We start from the raw sequence: 21,043 nt of genomic DNA, 5'->3' as shown, positions 1-21,043 counted from the left end.
ACGAGACATAGTAGGTTACTCTGACTTGACACTCCTTGTTCCTCATGCTGTGTCTCTCATTCTTACAGAACAGAAGACCTCACATCTCTCTGCTGCTTGCTGGTTGCGGTATCACACTGTTCTTCTTGACATGCCCAACATCACAGTGAAACGCTGTTCAACTTTGAACCCAGCCACGCTTCTTCCGCTTCCGGATGACGGGGAAGAACACAACTGTGTGGCTGAACTTCAAGTCCAGTGTTCCCCACGACCTGACCTCTCTGACGAACCTCTTTCTAACTCTGACTTGATTCTGTATGTCGATGGGTCCGCCTCACGTGACCCTGTCTCTGGTACTAACTGTGTTGGTTTTTCTGTTTGTTCAGATAACGAAGTTCTCCTCTCGAGTTCTCTTCCTCATCACCTCTCAGCCCAGGCAGCAGAGTTCATCGCACTCACGGAAGCATGCAAATTGGCTACTGACATCAGGAAACAGGTGGCAAGGGCCCTACCAGGTACTGCTCACAACCCACACAGCAGTGAAAGTTGCTGAAAGAGCCACCTGGATCCACGCCAGCCACTGCAAATGAGTACCAGCTCCATCTGACCAGCTGACGCCTTCAACTCAAAGCACACACACTGATACTTCCACAGGTTGAGAAGCACCGAGAGTGCCACACATCCAGGGTTGTGTGGCCTGAGAGGCTCGCTATACGTGTTACTCATGATCTCCTCTACTATTATTTTGCACATTATTCTGTCTAGACGCACTCCGGTAAAAGTCTCATGATCTAACGAACTGTTTTTTCCTACAGTGTCCTCTCAGAACCATCCAGCACATGCAAATTTGACTAGACACAAGAGTAGTGATTCAGGTCCCCTTGATCCGTAACTTATTCCCCATCCCTCCCTACCTGGACACTGACAGCACAGATGGTTCTGATGACGATACTCAATTTTAAGTTTTTTTATGTTATTTTCTCCCCCCAGATTGCTTATGTGTTTCTTAGTGATTTCACTAGACAAAAACAGCTACTGCAATTATCCTTTCAACTTCATATTTTATGATGCTTTAATTTGAAGCTCTGTGAATTTTTAAGGTTGATGTGAGTTACTTTATGAAGTTTGTACATACTTAATAAATTTGTACTTCCTAGCAAGAATTAAAAAAGTTTTTACTGCATATTTTCAACCTTAAATATACTGTATGTTGACATTTAACGTTTTATTACATTTTAATATGAGTTACTTTTGCCAATCAATACAGTATGTTAACTTTTGATAATGGTTAATGAGATGATGATGTTGTTTGACCTGATTTCCTTCCATTTTCATTTTAAATGCTTGCTCAATTACAGGAAAAGAACTTTTTTCTTTCCACAAAAACAGCAGCGGCTACCTATTGCACCTCCCCGCCATGCATTGATGTTCTAGAACCTCTCCATGGTGGATGTGACCCTGTACGTACGCAAAGTACCAGGGTTGAAGACTCGTCGATATTCTTCAATGATTATGATGTTGATTATGATGTTTCTTGATTATTTTTTTCATTAGTGATCATATTTTTATTGATGATCAAAGGGGGAAGTGTAGTGGAAAATTGCACTGCCCAGTGTCTAAGGTATTGGAAATCCCCCTGACCAGGTGTCTCACTGCTGTGATACTGTCTACCTGACAGGATGGAACCCTTATTTGGCGGTGTCTCACTGCTATGACCTTGATAAACAGGGTGCATGCCCTTATTTGGTGATGTTTTCTTCCAACTGCTACAGCGGACGGACAGACACATATGATGATCTCATGTCTTTCATGTCTTTTTTCATATTATGTTTTATGAAACGCCTCTTTGTATAAGTTCTGGCTTTTGTGAACTTGCGGCCAGTTCCATTTTGAGCACCCGTGCTTGTTGTGTAACCTCTGCAGAGCTTACTATTATAAAGACTCAAAGGCAACTCCAGTCTGAGAATTTCATTATTTCAAATCTCAAGATGAATTTCCATCACACTGCCTAAACAATTAGTTGATGGATTGTTTTATTGTATTTATTACTTCCTACGTTTTTTCTGTTCGGTAACAACTTTACTATGCAGCACATCCACTAGTTTAATTATACAAACAAATCAAAGACCAGTTACTCCACACATTACGTTGAGATCAGGATCAGGACCTGGCTTGACTAACACTTTGCCAAGATGTAAATAATTGAATCACCAAAGATTGGCAGGCAGTAAATCTGCGGCTTTTGGGGCCCCATGGCCCTGGACCAGGTGCCCATATCACCTGCTTGGTAACCTAGTTCTGGTGTCAGTACACAAACTAAAGACTTGTTGAGCCTTACAGATACCAACTAAACTGACCACAAACCACACACAAACAGTTCATATTCTCCATTTCCTCAATCATTTCTTCTGTTTTTCTTTAACAGCCAAACCCCCCCACTAGCACCCCAACACCTCACCCTCACATCAATGTGTCTGCTCACCATATAACGGTAATGACACACAGTGAAAGAATCTAGGAATGCCATTAAAGCATTTCCAGTGACAGAGCACATCAACTAACAGCAGTGCAGCTGTTAGTTGAATAAAGATCCAACCAGGAGGCTGAGGCTCTACACGCTACACTGATTGACTGCACCGTCTGATTTTTAAAAAAAAACTAGCTCTTTTCGATAAAGAGTATTCTCAGTAATATGTTTAACAGAAGTAGCTTCATTAGATTGGACTGGGTTTCCACATCCTTGATAGAATGTTGACTCGGAAGTTATTGTGCAGCTCCATGTACATTTTCCAGAGTGGGTCTCCCTGCCAGGTTTTATGGTCACATTAAAGTGGTTGTTGCAGCGGTGGGGGTCAGATTACAGGCCTTATTGTTTTTCAAGACATGTCCTTGGATAAATGGCCAAAAAATACTGGATAAACATCCAAAGAACCATACAAAGTTTTACACAATTTTATCATTAACTGTAGTTCACAGTTTAGCCTATGTAAAAATGCAGTTATCCATGTTGCAAACACTGCCTGTTGTATAACGTTGAATATACTTTGTCTTATATTGAAGTGATCGATTTGCTCCCATTCATGTCAGAATGATAACAAACTCCAGTAGCATCTTGATACTGCTAAATGTAGACTTAAGGTTCACTGTGATGGATTTCGCAGTGCATGCAAATTTGATGGCCTTCAAACAGTGTACTCATTTTAAGCTAATTTTTTAAGTGTGCTCAAAATGAGAAATAAAAGCCAAAATATTGTTATTGCCATTCTGAAACAAATCCCTGCAATATCAATATTAGTTTCTGCCTCAAAGTTGCATTGATAAAGAGGGGAAAAGAGTAAATTGCTTAAGAGGAAATTAAATTTGGTGCAGAATTGGAAAAACATTAACCACACTGCAAAATATTTATTCACCTGATGTTCTGGACATCTTAAATTCTTAAAATCTCTTAAAAATCCTGAATAATTTCAGGATTATCCTGAATAAATTCAGGATAATCGAGGGCTTGCAACTCGTCATGTTGCAAGCCCTCGTCATGCTTGCAACATGACGAGGGCGGTTCGACCCCATCCAAGTCTTCTCCAGGTTCAAACTTAAAAGGTGGAAAACGGACGGTCTTCCTCTTCAAAGCTCATCCCTGGACCACTGCTTGTCTTTGTCTGTTAAAGGCACATAGATCACCCCCATCAAGGGCTTCATTTTGGATTCATTGGATTTATATTTACAATAAATTCAAAACTATTTGTTTCAGGAATTATCTAGAAACCAGCATCAGTATCTGCCACAACATAAAATTGGCAACTGCCACAATCAGGTACTGCACTTGAATGAAGACAAACACTTTATTCTAAACATTTATTTTATCATTATTTGTCAGCTTGTTTGAAAAGTATGCTTCAAGGACTGTGATAGTATTCCACATGATGTGTTAAAATGGCTATTTTTGCAGTGTGGATGATTTCAGTGACGGGGGAAGGGAGTGAAATAACAAACCAGAACAAGTGGAGTTCCCTCCTTCACCACCACTTTTCTATAGTGGTTGGATAAACAAGCCTGAAGAGGTACAGTCAAAAAGAAGGAGTTGGCTTCCCAAACAAAGAACACATACACTGATATGTTCATTACGTGACATTATTCACTCAGGGAAATATCAAATCTAATGTTTCAGGACCAGCTTTACTGTCTTTACTGTTTGAACAATACAAATCAGAGATTCTTTGGTTACGTTTCAGGATTTTAAAAGCCCATTTTCAACACACTGATGCAGACTGCAAGAGCCTCCTACTATCTGTCTGTAGTGTTTTTTCAGGAAGCTTTTAGAAACAACTGAGAATATGACATATATGGAAAAGAATTACATTGAGCTGTAAAAAAAAATGTTGGTATTGAAAAGTGGGATTTTCCCTTGTTTGACAAAAGGTTTTTCATGACTCAATAAAGACTTCCAGATGGAAATTTCTTGTAGTGTAGCTTCCACAGTCAATTATAAATGTGATAGAGATTCCAGTACAAAGAAAGACTTGCCCAAAGGGTACAGTTTTGAATGCCAATCAGCACCAAGCATGACACAATGTAACACAAACATAAATCTTTATGTAAAAATCGGAATACTACGTCAAAAACTAAAATTAATATGACAAGTAAAAACACTAAAATTAGACAAAGTGCATTCCAAATTCAGAAATAAAGCAAACAACAACAACGTACAAAAGTTTAAAAAAAGAGCACTGAAAAATAGTTTTTAAAAGTGAAATAATGTTCTCATCCATTGCTAGTGAGTGATTAAATCCTTATCCCGGTGTAACAGGCCATAGTATACCCCCAGTCCGGACTATACCTGGGGTTAAAGGGGCCTAGGCTAGATTATACCCCGGGTATATTATGGCCTAGGCCAATTCATACCCCTCAGGCCAGATTATACTCCCATGATATCAGTAGTGTTGAGTGATATACACAAGAATTACTTAATTTTTCAACATTTTATTGGGGGTTCAGCTTTGTCAGGTAAATTAAGTGAGAAAGCTAACTGACTTAAATCTTAAAACTCTAAAACATAGACTTTTATTACTTCAACCAGAAAAACAGAAAAAATATTAGACTTCCACAAAGATCAAAGATTACTACGTCCTAAAACTTCAACTTCTAAGACTAGCAAGTCCTCGCTACAATATAAATGTTCAAAGTTAAACACTGATAACAACATCAAAACATCCACAAAGATCAAAGATTACTACAACACTTCTCAGTAGTGTTACCCCTCTGGGCACTGCCTGGAGGGGTATAGTCTGGCCTAGGCTATTTTACACCCCCGGGTATAGTTTGGCCTAGGACAGTTTATCCCCGGGGTATACTCTGGCCTGGGCCAAACTATACCCGGGTTTAATCTGGGCGGGGGTTAATTTGGCCTGTTACACCGGCACTAAGAAAATAATTTTAGCCACAGTTTACTCTAGTATTTGATGCATTTAATGCAAGTATTTGATTGAAGTACAATATATATATATATGTATATATATATATATATATTATTCTATTATGAGATAAAATCTCATATTATTTGATTTAGCAACCAAACACAATACACATTTACATGTTGTTTTGTTCTACTACCATTGTTTTTGTTTTTTTAAGGTTAACACAAAAACACAACATTTTAGCTGAGTGTGAACAGCACTGAGTATTACACTTTACTCATATAGTTTACTAATATGTCCATTTATACAGATGCTTACGGGCTCACATATCTTTACATATTTTATGTGTTTCAGTGAGGAAGCATGGTCAAGTGTGTACAGCACGCAATTTCATTTCTGTTGTAATAGCTCGGCACAAAGCCAACTTCCAGCTACACACTGCCAGACAGGGAGATCCCATCATTTTTGGTTTTGTGCCAGGCAGGAATACCACCAGGTCCAATTTCCTGCATTTCCTGACCCGCTGCCAAAACTACATGCAACAACTCCTCCCTCTCAGTCTGAGGATCTGTGTCACTCTGTCTCAGGTCTTTGTTCAGTCTCCTCTCATCATCTTTTTCTGTCACCACCAGGATTTCTCTTAAGTTTTACAGTCTCATCTCTTTGGATTCTGCTGTAGGTTGGAGCCTGGTGGGCCATTAAAAGTTCAAATACATTTTATCAGCATCATGTCACCATTCTTTGCACTAAACGTTTGTCTCGTGTTTAATACAATTTCAGAATACAAAATCTTGTGTAAGTTTAAGTTTTTCATGAGTTTTTACCAGCACTGACTCTCATGTTGTTCTTGAGGTCTGAGAAGTTATTTAGGAGTAATGTAAACACAGACTGGTCCCTTTTGGTTCAGATCAGATTAAAACTTCTCTGCCTCAGTGGGGCCTTTTATATTTAGGCCCATCTTGTTTCTATTTCAAAGATGCATTTACTGCCTTCAAATGTGGTTTTGTTTTGCAGCTTTGAGCATGCTTAGTACACTGGCTCCACTCCGTCTGCCTAGCGGCCATAAGCATCCTTTTAATGTCCCATGACCATTACACTGAATGGCTACATACAAATGACCCCTACAGTAACTGCACATCCTGAGGAATCTTTGAAGCTTATAGCCTGATTTTGCATGAATCATGCATGTGTAATCACCAGAGACTACTCTTTAAGGAAATAACATTTTTTAGGTTTTGTAATGACAGTGATAGCTATATCTTAAATCCCTCTGCTGAAGCTTTTCCATTGGTCATGAGATCTAATAACTTGAACAAGGAAAACTCACAAAAAATCAAATGATGGTTAATGTCAAGGATGCCTTACAATTATTGTATTATGAAGAAAAACAAAGAGTTGGATGGTGAATGTAACCATCCAAATAACCCTTTCAGCCCCTATTTAATTAGCATTTCCATGAGCTGTTTGCTTTAATGTGCAGCGCTAATGCAGTCACTATAATGTACACATCACATTTAGGGAAGTCTAAAAATGATCCATTATAAATCAAAGATGACATGGAGTATCCACAATCACTCAGAGAGTATAGATTTGTCTGCTGCCAGCTCTAAATATACAGACAGCTGAATATCACTCAAATAACTTACTGTCATTAACGAGCCACTCACAAAACAAAAGAGCTGTTTAAAGAATTGCCCTAGTAAATGCTCAGTATGAACCATGTGCACAATGAATATGTTAGAAAAATCGAACCTTTACAACAGTTACCAAATCTGAGGCTTTGAAGATCAATTATGAGCCATTAATAAGAATAACTTTGGCTCAAGTGCAAAAATACCCCTTTGACTGACTGGACCATATGACCACTTACTTTCTGGGATTACGCTTGTACCAAAATATCTTAAGAGTATTAATAACTAAAACTATGCATTTATTTATGGTTCACCAGAGTTTATTATTACCATTACCAAAATGGACCAACACAATCAAATATTTCCATTAAAAATGTGAATTCAGTTTTAAATCTTTGTAATGTCCAACATTAATTAATGCTTGGATTTTCATCCAGTTTCCCAGCAGCTCTTTTCCAATATAGCTTGTTTTCCAACAGATACTTGATTTTAACAAGTTTTTATTATTACTCTTATCTTATAAGGCGACTTTTTTATCCATTAACAAAACTAGGATGTTAGTTACAGTTTTTTATACCCTTGATGTATTCTGCTTTATTAGAAAACCTCATTCTAACTCGTAAACACGTCCAGCCTCAGCCCAATATAAAATGGATAACCTACGTGTTCAGTAAGTCCGTGGTGTTTTACCTGTTTGAACTGCTCTTCATAGGTCCACTCATGTTGCTGGGACTGGGGTTGCGCCGATGGAGACTCTGCGCGACGGGCTTGGGCGAAGGCTGTCTGGACTCTGGCCATCAGATGCGTCGGAGCTAGACCAGTCCCCTGGACCAAGGACTGCCCGTGCTGGTAGTGGTCCAACCCGTCCCCGTCCTCCTCCTCATCACCATCCATGATCTCTTGCTCCTCCGTGTCATCTCCCTCCTCGTTCCCCTCCTTAACGCTGTCCGCTCTGGATGAGTCCCCGTCAACTATGCGGACCTCCTGGATAGGGAGCGTCACCCCGTGGGACGTGTTGGTAACTCCGCCAGCCAGAGCGCCGCGCATCGCTGCTTGGTAGTGGCGGAAAGCTAGAGCTTGTTGATGTATCTGGGACTCAGCCATGGACTGAATATCTTTCTCTCGGAGCTTCTCCTCAACAGCCAGACGCGCTGCCTGTTGCCGCTGCAGGTTCTCCATGACCGCCTCGAGCTTCATGCCGCCGCTGCCGGCCTGGTTGGATAGGGTACCGGAGAACGGGTTGTGGGAGGAGGCGGAGGGAGCCTGGAGGGGAAGGCTGCCGGCGGACGAGAAACAGCCTTGCTGTGAAGGGACGAGATAATGGTCAGGTAATGATTATTACAGGCACTTAGAAAAAAAAAACACACGCTCTACCTTTATACTGCGACAGTTATGGTGTCCGATCTTGAAGTGTGTGTATAAAGAAGACAAGCACAGCATCATACAAGCCAACATGAAAAACTTGCACTATTTGGCTAAAACACTTTTTGACTACCGTAATTCAAAGTGTGTAACAAAATAACTTATCGAAATGTTTAGTAGATTTGAAAAATAAGAAAAAGTTAACTGACGAGCAGTTCATTTATAATCCAATAGAAATAAATCCTGAACGCTTACCAAAGCAGATTTAGTTGCTACACTTGTGTTATCAACCATGCTTCTCTCTGTTAGCTGCGAAATATTATCAAACGGATCACAAGAGTCTTCTTTCAGTCCTGGTAACTTTCTGCACTCAGCCTCCAGATAGGCTAGTGTCGATAGTTGGCTGAGAGAATACTGGAAGTATGTGATGAATGGAAGAGTCCCGAGCTGCGTTTGGCAACAAGTGGCAACTGAAGTGAGAATGACCTCTGGAGGCAGAGATCAGCTCTCCTGCTCCATCTGCGAACAACACGTCAATAATGGAAAATACAATATGAAGAGAGACACCGTCACACCAGTGCTAGTCTGCTCACCCACTGCTCCCATGAAGCAGGAAGCCTCACTAGTGTAGCCATGTAAACATTTCAGAATAAATTACAAAATTACATTTAATTGATTAACTATATTATGTCATAGGTAATATGGTATGCTGTTTTAAATTACCTTTGAGCATAGTAGTTTTTCTAACTTTTGTAAAGGTAGGCTACATGGTAATTATAGGATAGAAGTATACTGATAGGTATATCTTTTCCAAGTCATGGAACATTAACATTGCAACACAAAGCCAATTGAGATGACAATCAATGACAATTGAGACATTTGGTTTGCCATTGTTTTTTATATAAGTATAATAATATTTTATACAGTATGCTTCACATGTTATTTTTTATTTCTTTGCTTTTAAAGTATTTTTTTTTAAATGATGTTCATGGTCATCTGTGTGTTCCTGTGTTCTACCTGTCTGCAAACCAAGGATCTTCAATGCATATGAAAGTCACATAAAGATCCATTCAGCTATAGAGCAGTCTTGCTAATACATTGGTAAATTTATCCAAACCCAGAGTTATTAACAGGGGACTATAACTGTTTAAAACAGTATGAGAAATTAAATCATGCCGGACAAATTTAAATTGCCAACATGTTTAGCCTGACTGGGACCTTCTCAAGAAGTGAGACTCTGTATCATTCGATTTGTGGTGTGGTTGCCCTCTAGCAATCTGAAAGAAATGGCATGCGATAACCCTATCATCCAAAAGCCCATAAAAGTATGGTCTCATGTGTTTTCTGTGTTGACAGCCACTAAAATATACTTGGACATGACAATTTACTCAAACCATGTGTTTAGACATAGTCTGCGAGGACCCTGGCTTCACAATTTGGACGGAAATGCCCCTGCCTATCACCACAATCTCTGACTCAACTACCACTAATAGTGTGGTTGGCTGGCTGGCTGCTCACCAGAAAACTGCTGCCACAATTCTGGAGCTTCTCCCTTTGGTTGATATGTGGCTTAAGAAATTAATACATGTTATATTACATCTAGAGAAAATCTGATACACAATGTCAAACAGAGAGGGCTCTTGTAGGCATAATATAATTCTACAGGTCATAATCCAACAGGTTAAATCCATTCTGTGTCATATGTCTGTGATCAATATCTTTTTTATGTGAGATTCGTTGTAAGTGATAGTTTCCTGTCCAGTTACTTTTAAAATCCTAATCAGGTTTTCTGGGAAAAAGCATTTGAAGTGATTACCTAAATGACTCATCTGCCAGTTTGCTGTGTTAGTTTTCAATGCACCTCAGTGAGAAATATTAAGGGTCAGTTTGCTGCTGTAATTGTGAAGTGACATATGTTGTAAGGACTGTGGGGATCCTGATTGTCTCAGGTTCATTCAGTGATTGAATATTGTCATTGTATAGTCAGCTAAGTGTCCTTAGTTTATAGTATAGCAGACTTAATATTACTCTTGATTTTATGATTAGAGGCATAAAGACATACATTTTTTGGATGTATTAAGTAAAGTTCTATTAAAACAAATCTTCTTTCATATTGAACTGCTACAGTGCAGTCTGAGAATCAACCCGAGGAAGGGGTTGTTTACATGGCAGTGTCTTATTTTAGATGCATTTCCCTAGAGATGGTTTGATTAAATCAGAGTAGAAGAGCATTCTGAATTATTATTTTACATTCTAAACACTTCACAATATTTCTATTTAAAGGATACACAGTAGATTTTAATGTAGAAATGTGTTCTAAGTAGCGAGAGCAGGTAAACACAGTGTTGGGCTGACATAGTTTGCTGTAGAACAGCGCTCTCCAGTGTCTGTTCAGAAGATTCTACTAGAGCATCTTAAGTGTTTGGGACTGCCCACAGGGTTTCATACACATACACACACACACACACACTACGGTAACGCAAACTCTTTCATACAATCAAAAGTTGCTTGCATAGACTTGCATTCATTTCAGAGATGTGTTTCTTTATTTCTTTTTAGTTATTTCTCATTTGTAAATTTAGGTTGCCCAAATCCTTCCCATAGTTTACCCTATCTTAACCTAATCCAAAAATCAGCCCCTTGTCATTTGGGGACCCATGGCTCCTCGCCCGAATTCATTCCCTTTTAGCTGGTCTTTAGTTAACATTTTTTTTTTTCAATTTATTCAAATTTTTACACTCAGGGCACTTTAGGGCACTATAGAGCAGATCGCTGTGTGGGTGGCCATCTGTAGTCTGGAAGTCTTAATTTATACAATAGGCTTATGTGGAGAGTTAGATTTGGTTGTTTGAAGTACATACAGTTACTGATATGGAGTCATGCTTCCCATGTGTTGATTACTGTGCGTATATGTACCATAGTTCATGTGTTGTGACCTCACTTTTTTGGCAGGCTATAATAAGCACGAAGCTTATTCATGTGTTGTCAGATTGACGACAATGTGTTCTCCATTTGTATGGGTTGTGTCTATTTGCATCTAATCTAAGTTGCAGTGCATTGAGCGTTAGGGCCATCATAGTTTTCCCATTTTTGACAGCATTTTTTCTAGCATACTAAGCTTTGAAACATATTCTATCACCTCTCATGACTTATGTAAAAGTTTTGCATTATATGAATTGTATTGACATTGTTCTTTTTCTCTCACTCTATGCTGTTGTTATTTACCCAATGCACCTTTCCCTATGGTTAGTATTTATCATGCATACACTACCTCAAAAACACAATATGGAAGCCTCATAAAATTCAAATACAACACATGGCTATATTTAGGAGGGAGAGAAAGGAAGATATAGATAAGGGGAGGAAAACGCAAAGCAGATATGGAGATCAATAATGATTAGTGTTATTGACCAGCTTCAATCAAATCTATAGATCAAATGTAAATATATATAGATCAAATAGGTTTGACCTAAGCAAAGGCAGGACTATGGGACTGAGCAAATTGACAAACCTGAAAATACTGCAATAGGTCTGAGAGGGGAAGATGAAAGTTTTAGTAAGATAATCATTTATTCAGACAGTGTCAATGAATAAATTCTTGACATGAGTGAGCAATACTGAATACTCAATTACACATCATAAGTGAGAACTATTTTGCATATAATTTAAATAAATTTAAATTACAGTTTATTGTTTTGCTAATTGTTTCACAAGCATGCAGTGAAGTGACATTGGTCCATGGAGAAGACAGACACACCAACATTTCCATAGGTACAGAACTGCAGGGAGGGTGAATTATGTTAATCTGGGACATTGGGTAATGTGGGACACCTAAGCTCCAGTCTATTTCCTGTTCTAACAAAATCTAATCAACAGGACCTTTACAATAGTTTATCGTGGATATCATATGACTGAAATCACATGACTTCATGGGGTTGATGTCAGTCAGAAGCTCCCCCTTGGAATTACATGTCAAGGTCAATGACATAGGTCAATGACATATGTTTAATGTTAAGGATATAATTCTGTCATGAATAAGAAAATGTTCCTTGTTGTTATCAAATATTGTTTGTGATGTATTCAAGGGTTAGGGTTAGGGTTACTCAATATGCATTGAGTTGTTGAAAATGTGTTTTAGGTTTGTTTTTAGCCGTCCCACTTTATCAAACATGATTGATAATGTGTGACGGTAAGCTTTGGGTAATCACGGACAGTCATTTAAGTTCTCTAAATGGGGAAAATATGCATTTAGGGACTTTCTGAAGTCTGAAAATATAAACTGAAGAGATGTAGCATATGGTCTGCAGTTGTCAGATCAGTTAGCGCTCTAGGACAGAGATGATCCAAAAAGCACAGAAGAGTGTTGGTCCGGTGCTTTTTGCAGCCATTGTTTACACGAAACATGTGGCGAAGACAATGGGGTGATTGATGATGGGTTTCTCACCTGCAAGGACTGTTTGTTCTCCGATTTGCCCCAATAAAATTACTGAATTAATAATCTGTTATTGTATGAAATTTATATTAATAACATACATTTTCTTATAAATTTTCTTAGTCATTATTTCATAATGCTTTTTAGAAATTGGTAATACTGAGCTTGGCATGCATAAAACAAGGTGATTTAGGCTTTTTTAAAAGCCTAATACAAGTGTCCTAGTGACCTGTCCCATTATTATCAAATTCAGGCAGAATTTCCTTTTTCGGGATAAAGAACACTAAAAGCTATGTCATGTCTCCTCTGGGTATGATATCTCCATTCTTTCTTCTGATGTGGTTTGAAAACATTTTAAGAATTACAGAAAAAACTATTGTTACCACTGTTGTTATCACTGAGCTTAAAGATGTCCAGGGGGGGAAATGTGATGAATGCATTTCCTTTCTTATAAAACATTTACAAAACTATTTTATCATTTACATCCATTTTTGCTTGCTACTGGTCTATTGTGTCATCCACAAGCATGTGCATGCACATGGGAGAAACAAAATAGACAGATCAGAGCTCATCTGCTTTATAGGGAACCTTTAAGTTTAACTTCTCTATTTGTAATAGAAATTATAATAATTCTTAATTAAATAATTAACTTAATTTAATAGCAGAATTAATACATAAAATGCAGCACAAAGTGTTGAACATATAAAAGCAAATAATCACAACAATAATGATAAAACAATAAAAGATTAAATAAAATGAATTTGAATTATATATATATATATATATAATTATATATGATGGTCAGACTGTTTCTCTCTCAGCTTTTGCTCCAAAAATTAGGACCTCAGTTTTATCCTGATTTAGTTGCAGGAAGTTCTGAGTCATCCACAGACTTATGTTCGACATACATGCGATTAAGTCAGTGATGGAATTGTAATCATTCTGACTTACAGAAATATACAATTGAGAATCGTCTGCGTATCTATAGAAATTTATGTTATGATTTCTAATAATATTTCCAAGAGGCAACATAGACGGGCTGAAAAAAATTGGGTCTAATAAAGATCCCCTGCAGGATACCTTATGTCATGTCTATTTTGTCAGTGGTAATCCATGGCTACATAGAATTTTCGACCAGTTACGTAAGACCTGAATCATTTAACAACTGTGCCAGAGAGGCCGACCCAGTTTTCAAGTCTCTCCAGCAGAATATTATGACCCACAGTGTAAAATGCTGCACTGAGATCCAGTTGGACAAGTACAGAGTGCTTCTTGTCATTAGTGTTCATTCTGAGGTAATTCACAACTTTGACCAAAGCCATCTACAATTCCTATAAAAAGTATTCACCCCCCTTGGATGTTTCACCCTTTTGTTGCTTTTATACATGAAATCATGGTCAATATAATTTGGCTTTTTTGACAAGAATTTGCACAAAAAAAATCTTTAATATCAAAGCGAAAAAACAGATTTTTACAAAATAATGTCAATTAATTAAAAATATATAAGGTAAAGTAAATGATTGCATAAATATTCACCCCCTTCAGGTCAGTATTTGGTAGATGCACCTTTGGCTGTAATCACAGCACTGAGTCTGTGTGGATATGTCTCAATCAGGCTGGCACATCTGGACACTGCAATTTGTCTCCATTCTTCCTTGCAAAACAGCTCAAGCTCTGTCAGGTTGCTCTGGGATCGGGCGTGAACAGCTCTTTTCAAGTCCAGCCACAAATTCTCGATTGGATTGAGATCTGGGCTTTGACTGGGCCACTCCAGAACATTCACCTTGTTGTCTTTGAACCATTTCTGTGTAGCTTTTGCTGTATGCTTGGGGTCGTTGTCTTGCTGGAAAATAAATCTTCTCCCAAGTCGTAGTTCTCTTGCAGACTGAGTCAGATTATCCTCCAGGATTTGGCGATATTTTTCTGCATTCATGTTCCCCTCTACCTTTACAAGCCTTCCAGGGCCTGCTGCTGAGAAGCATCCCCAGAGCATGATGCTGCCACCACCATGCTTCACTCGCCAAACATTGCGTCTAGTCTGATGGCCAAAAAGCTAAATTTTTGTCTCAACAGACCAGAGAACCTTCTTCCAATTGACCTTGGAGTCTCCCACATGCCTTTGGGCGAATTCCAGGCGAGATTTCATATGAGCTTTTTTCAACAGTGGCTCTCTCTTTGCCACTCTCCCATACAGCTTCGACTGGTGAAGAACCCGGGCAACAGTTGTTGTATGTACAGTCTCTCCCATCTGAGCCACTGAAGCTTTGAACTCCTTCAGAGTGGTCAGAGGTGTCTTGGTGGCCTCCCTCACCAGTCTTCTTTTTGCCCGGTCACTCAGTTTGTGAGGACGGCCAGCTCTAGGCAGATTTAAACAAGTGCCATACTCCTTCCATTTCTTAATGATGGATTTAACTGAACTCTGTGGGATGTCCAGTGAGTTGGAAATCTTTTTGTAGCCATCTACTGACTTATACTTTTCAATGATCTTTTCTCTGAGTTGCTTGGAGTGTTTCTTTGTCTTCATGTTGCAATTGTAGCAGGAATCCTGATGAACCAGAGACTGGACCTCCCAGACACAGATGTTTTTATACTCCAATCGCTTGACACACATCAACTGCACTCAGGTCATCTCCATTTCACTAATTGTCACACTGCTGGCATCAACTAGCTGGACCTCTGTTGAATTAGGTCAGTCACTTTAAAGGGGGTGAATATTTATGCAAACACTTATTTTACACTATATATTTTTAATTAATTGACATTAGTTTGTAAAAATCTGTTTTCACTTTGACATGAAAGAAGCTTTTTTTGCAAATTCTTGTCCAAAAAGCCAAATTATATTGACCATGATTTCATGTATAAGAGCAACAAAAGGGTGAAACATCCAAGGGGGGTGAATACTTTTTATAGGCATTGTATGTACTGTGCTAGGTCCGAAACCAGACTGGAAACACAGTGTTGATGCAGAGGAAGTCATTCAGCTGTCTAAAACCTATTTTTTTTCTAATATTTTACTCAGAAATGGCAGGTTAGAGATTGGTCTGTAGTTCAAGATGGCAGAACAATCTGTGTTGTCCTTTTTAAGCAGTGGTTAAATTCAAGCAGTTTTAAAATATGTAGGACGACGTGAGTGATTAGTTATTGTTAAAACTTCTTCTTGATCCCATTCTGGGAATGGGATCAAGAGCAAAGGTAGAGGATTTTAACTCACAGACAACTTTCTTAATCGTTTCCAGTTCCACTGGTGTAAAAAAGTGTGCGGTGTAAATTTTACTTTTGGAGCAATAATAAAATATGCAAAAACATATTGCATTTAGTAATGCTCAGGTGGGTTTATGAGATTATCAGTTGAAAAAAGAACCCTTGTGTTGTTAGAATTTCTATTTATAAGTTCAGAGAAGTAGGATCGCCTGGCGTTTGTGATCAATGCATTGTACTCTGTTAGGAGTTCTTTTAAGATGTCATGGTGGACCTGTTTTGTCTTTCCCAATCTGTGTTCAGCTTTCTGACAGTTTCTTTTGGGTTGGTTAATATTCTGTTTTCTCCATGGTGGTTTTAGTTTTTTAGGTATTTTTTTGTACTTGACAGGGGCAATATGATCAATAGCTGATTGTAATTTTTTATTCAAATGATCAACTAGATAATGAACAGCTGAAGGGAGATTTGGCAAAGACATATTATTTATATGCAGGGTGATTTTAAGATGTGATATATCGTCTGTTTACAATGCGATTTAAATTGGAATTCAACATATGAAGAGAGTCAGGGAATTAACTTAAGTAGATAACAGACAGAGCCACATTTATAACTAATGAAATGTCAACAGAAAGTCCCCGTGTACGGTCTAAGGTATGACCACAACTATGGGTTGGCTCATGAACATGCTGCATGAAGCTCAAATCTTCCAATAGATGTGAAAGATATGTAGCGTGCTTGTCTGTGTTATTGTCAACGTGTAAATTAAAGTCACCAATAATGATCATATCATCATAGTTAGAGCTGATAATAGATAAGAGCTCAGAGAAATCAGACAAGAAATTTGAGCAATGCTTTAGTGGTCTGTAGACAGTGACTGCCAGAATGAGTACCTGACATTTCAGTATAACAGCATGATACTCAAAAATACCCAAAACATCAAAACAATCGTCTAATGGAGTAGAAGTTATAATTTTGTGGGGCAGTTTCAATAAGAGCAGCAGCGTTTCATTTAAAAATAGGCAGTCAATCTGATATAAAATAAGATCATTAATTAAAAAAGTTTTATTGACAAGGGACCTGATATTTATCACTGTCTTGCATTGATCTGCGAGTGGTTGGCAAGAGACATTGGATGTAGGGATACAAAGAAGGTTGTTAAAATTTACTCTGCTATGAATTTGGAGTTAACGTCTTTTAAGAGAATAAGAAATAGTCAAATTAGATTTTAAAAGTGGTCTATGAGGTCTTTCAGTTCATCAAAGACTGGAATGGGAGAAAATGCAGGGTTAGAGGGTTCTGGCTCCACACAAGCAAACTGAGGACCGGTTATGGAAGATGGAGAGTGTAATGTGATGTAAGACCAAGAGGGGGCAATAGCACTTCATGTAGTACCTTTTGATGGTTGCGTAGAAGAAGAGCTGATGACCAGGGAGGAGTCGTGTCCAGGGGCCTCATTTATAAAACAGTGCCCAGGATTCATACTAAATGTGTACGTGCATACAAAAGCCGAAAATGGCATATGCCAATAAATATTCAGATTTATAAAACCGTGCGCACACACAAAGAAAATGTTCCCTTTGTAAATCACACTCCACCTGGAAACTATGTGAATCTGCCTCAAAGTCCACCCTCTACACACCCACATTCAACCATAAATGGTCAATGCAAAGCACCTCAAGAATATTTAATTATCCTGCTGACCAATAGGTTTCTACGGTGAATAATGACATCAAGTGATGACAACGACATCAAGGTGTTTGTGAGTGAGGTGGAGGTGAAGAAAGACAGATTGTTTGGTGGACACAGCAGTGATGTCACTAATAAAGAAAATACACTGATACACCGCTGTATAATAATAATAGAGTGAGTGAGAGTGAACGCGATTGAAAGAACGGTGACTGATAGAAAAATAAAAAGCTAATTTGAGGGGGAAGGGAAAAAAATAATCGCTTTCCACTCTCTGAATGTGAGGGAACTTGTTGAATCTCCTGAACATATTTGAATCATCCAAAACTGCAGTATTATTAAATTCAGAGATCCAAGATTTTTATAGATCCAACATTTGAATCTTGCAATAGCAGATGAGGAGCGCTCAGCTGTTGACTGCGCCTGGCCGGTCAGCGGGGGAAAGTCTTGGCTATCCAGGATGTCAAATCCACTCTCTGGCAGGTCGGATGGAGCAGCCAATGAGAGGGGAGGACAGCTAGTCGGACCAGGATGTACCGAGGAGAATTGAGAGGTGACATTTTCCAGAACTTAAAATTTGTTTCCAAGTTTGGGATGGATGTAGTTGAGTAGATTTGGGTCCTAGATTTTGCTCCAAGGCTGAGCCACATGTCCTCCACCAGGGTAGGGATGCCTGTGGAGTGGATTGCCAACTCAATTTCCCAGGAGGGAAAGATGTTTGGACTGTGCTGTGGCTAGGGATGATAAATCCAGGAGTAACTTCGGTTCAGTTCAGCTTTCAGTCTGGTAACATCACCTTTAAATGTGTAAAGGTAGGCTGGCAACCTACACACACAGACATTTTTGTTGTTGATGAGACCAGCAAGGTCACTGCCATAGTCATGGTCACTGTCACATCTCCAGGTTGTTGTTACATGCTTCTAACATATGTTTCCCTACACTTTCTGTGGCTCCTGTTATTGCTGTGAATCGTTGTATTAACCCATTCATCCCCGGAGGTGAGGTGTCTCCGAGCGCCGGCATCTTGTCTGGACTCTTGCTGATGCTCCACAATGTGCCAACATGACTGATGAGTGCTGATGAGTTAGGAGGAAGAGTACCCGTACACCTTCTTCCTGCGTGGCAACAGTGCTAACCACCACAACCCCGGGCTGCCCTGAACATTATCTTTAAATACTAGTTCATCCAAATTATTTAGAGATATTGATTAATTATGTCAGTCTTTATAATATAACTTCCTCTAATGTGTACCTCATATGTGAGTTATGTAATAGGTAGGATATATGTGGTTTCTGTGGTGGGATGCATGTTGAAAGTGGTTCATTTTACTCTATTGTAGTGTAGATAACATATAAAATAGTGTCATATAATCTATGTCTACTATGTTTTCATTGTCTCAGTAATTTTCAGACAATTTATTTCTCCCCTGGACCTGCTGCCTCCATGGCCGTTGACAATATTTGGGGCATTGGTGATTTCAGGAGCAGCAGCTTTACTTTATTTGACAGGGATAATACATATTAATAACATTTCTGAAAATAGAGTTAGCCACAGCGGCTGGTTAGATTAATTCCGAGGGAGTTCCAAATGAGGGGTTATCGACCAGACACTACACCTTGAGCCATGGAGAGGCTGACCCTTCCATCCTGTCAATGGTTAACCTCCAGGGATTGTCAACCAAATAGCTGGGCGCAATCAATAGCTTCACAACTGTCACACACTGACCACTACCACTAATAATGACAAGCTAATTAGTTGCTTCTCACTGCAACTCTTCAATAATTTATTTAGCCTTCTTTTATTCTGAGTATAATTACTGTGTCCTGTGGTTCAGAAAACATCTGACATCTTCAACTCATGCCGACCTGTCACCTTACCATTGTTTCTGCACCTCTATCTTTATGCCAGAGAAAAGGACAGCTATAATTTAAATATGAATTCATCCCAGATCTACAAAGCAAGGTAAAAGTTTTCTTTAAAGTCGGACAGATCAATGCTTAAAACGGCCTATGATAGATATATCATATTAATAGACCCTCTATCAATGATAGTTCACCTGCTAATCTCCCACCACTAACACAAAAAACAATAGATTTTCCTCTCTTACAAGACCCCCAGTGACCTTTTTTTTTCCAACAAAACAAATTCATATCTACTAGTGGGCTACAGCACACTTAATACCCCTTAAAGCTTGTTGGACAATACTGATGACTTCATTATTACTAACTCATGTTGTGCAGCCTATCTCACGGAAATCTTACAGTGAAAGTTTAATCTTTTCTTTCTAGACACGTGCATTACAAATGCTGCTGGCTCCCCCTCCCTCGTCTCGGCTCAGTTTAGGTCAATATCATCGACCTGCAGAGCCTGAGAACCCCTGCCCAGCACCCATTCTAGACGTGGACTCGTTGTTGACGTGCACTCGTTGTTGACGTACCATGCGCACACGTGTAAAAATGGCAGTACTGCAACTAACGGTAAGCTCTGAATGAAAATGAATATAGTGTAATTTAAAAAAGAGGCACAATATTAATTATAATTATTTATAGTTAAGGAGAATGGCTCATGTATTGGGAACACATCAATAAAAGTGCTCTACTGTAATATAAGTTAGCTTTGTTAAACAGTGCCTTAATGTGTGTGGGTAACTCCTTATGGCAGGGGTCTTCAACGTTTTTTCAGGCCAAGGACCCCCAAACTGATGGAGAGATGGAGCAGGGACCCCCTTCCATATATATTGTATAAAATTGTGTTTTATATTAAACTGGGCCTAGTGCCATGTATAAACATAGCTACCCTGTTATTGTGCATTCAATACTAAGCTATTCAAATAATACACAGGTTCATATATTCATGTTTTTATTATTGTGTGTCGCTGAATGTGTGCATTGCTGAGTGAAAGATAACGTATTCTGTCTCCATTTATCCGTTCACTACAATATGTTGGATTCATGTTAATGTGTATTTAAAGATTGGTTGGAAAAAATAATTTAAAATTAATTTTTTTTTTTAAATTGTCTAATCAACCAAAAATTTCGCGACCCCCCCTGCAGTACCTCCGCGGACCCCCTAGGGATCGCGGACCCCCTGTTGAAGACCTCTGCCTTATGGTATTTCTGAAATGTCCGTACAGTGCAACCTCTATTTAATGAGATCGATATCTGGATGTTTGGTTACTCTATAAAGGCTAAACAACACTGAGACACTTTAGGGCCACTTTAAGTGCAATGTGTAATAGTTCCATATTTTTCCTTTAAGTGTTTTCTACAGTGTTAACGAGATTTATGAAGAATATTTATTTATGAATATGTGTTTATGACCTCAACTTGACCTCCATTGTTACC

At 38.7% G+C, this 21,043-nt stretch overlaps 2 protein-coding genes across 3 annotated transcripts in view; both read right to left on the bottom strand.

The window, feature by feature from the left end:
• arid3c (AT rich interactive domain 3C (BRIGHT-like)) overlaps window positions 1-8,707 on the bottom strand; it is a 105,518-nt gene extending 96,811 nt beyond the window's left edge. Inside the window, exons 1-2 of the mRNA XM_035165096.2 lie at window positions 8,639-8,707; window positions 7,712-8,323 (exon numbers count right to left, since the gene is read on the bottom strand). Coding sequence (XP_035020987.1) covers window positions 7,712-8,323; window positions 8,639-8,677 — 651 coding nt within the window. The 5' untranslated portion in view covers window positions 8,678-8,707. The remainder of the gene's footprint in view (window positions 1-7,711; window positions 8,324-8,638) is intronic.
• Window positions 1-21,043, bottom strand: part of zfr (zinc finger RNA binding protein) — a 1,162,720-nt gene that overhangs the window by 688,410 nt on the left and 453,267 nt on the right. The gene's annotated exons all lie outside the window — the stretch shown is intronic.

This window comes from Hippoglossus stenolepis, chromosome 9 (genome assembly GCF_022539355.2).
Source record: "Hippoglossus stenolepis isolate QCI-W04-F060 chromosome 9, HSTE1.2, whole genome shotgun sequence".
In the NCBI taxonomy this organism is placed as follows: domain Eukaryota; kingdom Metazoa; phylum Chordata; class Actinopteri; order Pleuronectiformes; family Pleuronectidae; genus Hippoglossus; species Hippoglossus stenolepis.
The sequence above is the reverse complement of the archived record's forward strand: the minus strand, read 5'-3'. Positions and strand labels throughout refer to the sequence as shown.